Source organism: Rhagoletis zephyria, unplaced genomic scaffold, assembly GCF_001687245.7.
Source record: "Rhagoletis zephyria isolate East Lansing unplaced genomic scaffold, Rhagoletis_zephyria_1.1 Rzeph_scaffold_30853, whole genome shotgun sequence".
NCBI classification, from domain to species: domain Eukaryota; kingdom Metazoa; phylum Arthropoda; class Insecta; order Diptera; family Tephritidae; genus Rhagoletis; species Rhagoletis zephyria.
This window is the reverse complement of record NW_016187909.1, coordinates 1-4,254: the sequence shown is the minus strand read 5'-3', so window position 1 is coordinate 4,254 and position 4,254 is coordinate 1. Positions and strand designations below refer to the sequence as shown.

At 37.4% G+C, this 4,254-nt stretch overlaps 2 protein-coding genes and 1 long non-coding RNA gene across 3 annotated transcripts; 1 reads left to right on the top strand and 2 right to left on the bottom strand.

Moving 5' to 3' along the window:
- Positions 1–6: 6 nt before the first annotated feature.
- Positions 7–927, top strand: Lst8 (MTOR associated protein, LST8). The gene is made up of 2 exons (XM_017639507.1): positions 7–667; positions 834–927. The coding sequence occupies exon 1, from the start codon at positions 19–21 to the stop codon at positions 637–639; it is 621 nt and encodes a 206-aa protein (XP_017494996.1). The 5' UTR covers positions 7–18; the 3' UTR covers positions 640–667; positions 834–927.
- Positions 928–1,082: 155 nt separating this feature from the next.
- LOC108383123 (uncharacterized) lies at positions 1,083–1,430 on the bottom strand. Its single transcript, XR_001849727.1, has 2 exons — positions 1,367–1,430; positions 1,083–1,138 (listed from the first exon to the last, which is right to left on the bottom strand). It is a non-coding gene; the product is annotated as an uncharacterized LOC108383123 (long non-coding RNA).
- Positions 1,431–1,580: 150 nt separating this feature from the next.
- Gga (ADP-ribosylation factor-binding protein Gga) lies at positions 1,581–4,251 on the bottom strand (the record flags this gene model as incomplete). Its single annotated transcript, XM_017639506.1, has 6 exons — positions 1,581–2,111; positions 2,244–2,721; positions 2,788–3,382; positions 3,439–3,667; positions 3,729–4,103; positions 4,162–4,251. Coding segments are annotated over 6 exons (1,980 nt in total), but the record flags the coding sequence as incomplete, so codon positions are not given.
- Positions 4,252–4,254: the final 3 nt, after the last annotated feature.

Genomic DNA, 4,254 nt, shown 5'->3' with positions numbered 1-4,254 from the left:
CGTGTCCGCATATGGGATATGTTGTCACCTCAGCCACATTGCTCAAGAGTTTTCGACTGTCAGGCTCCTGTAAATGCTGCCTGCTTGCATCCAAATCAAGTAGAAATAGCTATGGGTTCACAAAACGGTGGTGTTTATTTGTGGGATGTTAAATCTGAGGTACATGATCAATTGATACCGGAGGTAGATGCGTCCATTCAGGATGTGGCAATTTCACCCGATGGACAGTACATGGCAGCTGTAAACAATAAAGGCAATTGCTACATTTGGTCTCTTAGCTCATCGCCAAATCAACAACTAAGTACTCTTAGCCCCAAACTTAAAATAGCAGCACATAAGCGATATGTATTGCGATGCAAATTTAGCCCAGACTCTCGACTGCTGATAACTACCTCCGGTGATGGAACTGCGCGCATTTGGGAGACTGAGCATTTTACGATGTGGCGTGAATTATCTGTAGATAATTATTGGGTGTGGGACGCAGCGTTCAGCGCCGACTCTAAATATGTGTTCACCGCTTCATCCGACAGCATAGCCCGCCTATGGAAACTGCAAACTAAGAACGCGGAAAGAAAGTACACCGGGCACACTAAAGCTATAACTGCTCTGTCATTCAAAGATGAAATAGTATCGGAATAACATGAAGCTTTAGGGAGTGAAACGGGTGGTAAGCTGTTGTGTGGGTCACGAAATTTATGTAATTGCCGCAAAGAAAAGAATAGAACAAGTGGTGGTATATGCTGCTTATTTACCACATACTTTGAAGTCTAATATTCAAGAATAAAGANAAATAGTATCGGAATAACATGAAGCTTTAGGGAGTGAAACGGGTGGTAAGTTGTTGAGTGGGTCACGAAATTTATGTAATTGCCGCAAAGAAAAGAATAGAACTAGTGGTGGTATATGCTGCTTATTTACCACATACTTTAAAGTCTAAAGGCACCTTTCCCCATGCTCTGCGATGTTTATATACTAAAATTCTTGTTTATAACGCCAGCATATTTCTACCCCAACTTTATTCTTAGTACAATAAGTAGTTTTATATTAAGCATTATTTTTACTATTTTATAAGTGTGTTAACCATATATGTATGTAATACTCCTATATTGGCAGTAAGAGCTAGTACCGTCCGAAAACACTACAGTACGGATATATCAATAAACNCTAAAGGCACCTTTCCCCATGCTCTGCGATGTTTATATACTAAAATTCTTGTTTATAACGCCAGCATATTTCTACCCCAACTTTATTCTTAGTACAATATGTAGTTTTATATTAAGCATTATTTTTACTATTTTATAAGTGTGTTAACCATATATGTAATACTCCTATATTGGCAGTAAGAGCTAGTACCGTCCGAAAACACTACAGTACGGATATATCAATAAACACGTACGAAAGAAAAGGAACACATACGTTTATAAATAAACATGTACAAAACACATATACTAAAAGGGCACTCAAGTACACAATACATTGACAAAAACGGTACTAGACCGTCTCGCTTTGATTTCGGAANAACACATATACAAAAACGGCACTCAAGTACACAATACATTGACAAAAACGGTACTAGACCGTCTCGCTTTGATTTCGGAATGCTTACACATTGAGAAGTTAGCTTACTGCCAATATAGAAGTATTACATATATGGTGTAAACAAACGATGTTGCGCCAAATGTGCAAATGCGATATTGTATAGATATACATACATACATAAGATTTCATTTATAAATATTCACAGTAGGCGTCAGCATTCAAATAAAAGGTGTAAATACCATTTTAATACAAGACGATAACTTAAGCCTTTTTAACAACAAAGCTTTCATTTTTCATTATACAAGTGAATTAAAACCTTAAATTAACATTTGAAACAACCCTTATTCAGTACAGACAATTTATTCAACATACGGTATATCCTTTGCTACGTGACACTCCTTTATAGGATCTGGATCGCTGTCCAATTTGTAGCTAAAAATACAAGTAACATCAATCGGCTTGCCTGTAGGATTAAGCAATAGCATAACTTGATTGACAAGAGACGCTGGGCGAAAGGGTTTGCAAGGCGGCATTGTTGTTGCAGTTGGTTGCAAAAGACGCACTTTGCATGGCTAAAATCAGTAATTTTTATCACATCTTCGATAAAAAAAAAACANTGCAGTTGGTTGCAAAAGACGCACTTTGCATGGCTAAAATCAGTAATTTTAATCACATCTTCGATATAAAAAAAAAACAGATTTTACCTTATGTACACTGGCTTCAACTTTGAAATCATGAACTGGCGATTTACTTTTATTAATTGCGGAGATTACAATCACTGACACTTGTTTACTAGGACGATTTCTCGTGAAGCTTAAGGTCAATTTTATGTCGTCTTCATCGAGCAGTGTGCGATCTACAGAAGTTGGTTCTACTTCATCCAAATCAATTTCAATATCAGCTAAATGTTTCACTACATTCTTTTCTTTCACAGTTTTATCAACTTCGATATTTTTACTAATTTCTGAATCTAAAGCCTGGGTCCCATTGTGGTCAATTTCCGTTGACAGCACTACATCATCATCGTCTTTACTGGAGCTCTTAAGTATATGTTCATCATCTGCTCGCTGAAGAACTTGTTTTTCAATGCTATTAGGTAGAACTTTTGATGGCGAAGTGTTAAGAGTTTTTAATGCGGCCTTTTCTTTCGCTAGGGTATTTAAAGTTAGTTTTTCTGGACCTCTGTAAATAAGAATATTTTGTATGCATGTATATTTTGTATTTATTTAACAATCCGCATTTACTCACTTTTTATTAAAACTGTATACTCTTTCTAAATCTTGCAACGACTTTTGAAAGAGATCTTCGCTTAGCTTGTCAATGTCAGGAAGCTTTCGGTAGGCACCTTTCTCCGCCACGGTCCCAGTCTTACATATTGCATTGGACTCACTGGTAGCCGATGTAGGAAACACATTTATCGGTTCTAAAATATTTAAAGAACTATAAACATTATCCATTTTAGTTGCTGCAGATAAAGTATTATTTTTTATTTCATCAGCATCAAATATGGAAGTCAAGTCATCAAGCGGATTTGCAGATGACCCCTCCACCTTTTCGTTTGGCTTAGGCGCAGTTGCGCCCAATAGCTCCAGGTCATCAATAGGAGACAGAGAACTAGCCGACGTCGTTGCGTTCGTAACATTAGAATCACTCCCAAGCAGATCTGATAGTAAGTCTTCACTTGTACTTTTTATGGGTTCCAAAGGAACACTTTTGGATTTAGGCCCGGAAGTCTTAGTATCAAGAGCAGATTCATTCGTGCTTTTATTTTTAGGCGAACCAACCAAATTCTTGTATCGCTTGATGACATTTTCCAAGGAGTCATTTTTTTCCACTGCATCAACTAACAAAAATAACCTTAAGTCAAAATGTTTGCTAGACCTAAGCAAATTTTTATACTTATTAGGACTTCATCCAAATTTCCTATTATCGCTGGCAATCGGTCTAAAACAGGCTTATGTTTTTTGCAGGCATGGTACAACTCGCCCATGGTACAGTCTCTTTCGGTATCCTGTTTTTTTCCTTCACGCTCGTATGTATTAAGCATTTCATCCAATAAGTCAACAGTTATTGTAACTTCCTGTAAAATATTTTTATACTGTATCAACAAATCCATGCGCCGGGCTTCCTGTTAAAACCAAAATTGTTTTCCTTATCAACGAAATTAAATGAAAGAAATTGTTGTTTACCTGTTTCACTCTATTTTGTATAAGCAAGTTTGCTCTTTTATAGTCTTTAGGGTCATTACTCTTTATTAGCTTGGCTAGCATTGCTTCGTCGATACCTAGCACGCTCTGTCCCTTCGCCTCTATAGCCGGCGTAATGCCAGGGTCCACTTCTTGCTCTTTAGATAGCATTTCATATACTTCTCGTATCTTACTTTTTTGAGGAAACTCTGTCGTCCACAAGAGCAAGCATTCCATGATACGTTTCTTGATTGGAGCAGGTGTGTCAGCTCCATGATACTTCTTTGAAACGAGGCGTATGAGTTGATTTAGAAATCGAAATTTAGATGCCTCATCTTGAAACTCGGAGCCGCAATTGTTCATGCATTCTTCAAGCAACTAAAATGAAATATTACGTTACTGTTTGTGCCCGAAATGATTGCACTCGTTAACAAACGTTGATGGATCTTATTGATTCTGTGATGTTACTCGAGCGAACTTTTAGCATAATCATTTCCTGGGCCCGGTCTACCAGTTGTGGATTACTTCG

What these genes read in the sequence shown, in the direction of transcription:
- Lst8 (XM_017639507.1), top strand. Translation starts at nt 19, where the DNA reads ATGTTGTCACCTCAGCCACATTGCTCAAGAGTTTTCGACTGTCAGGCT.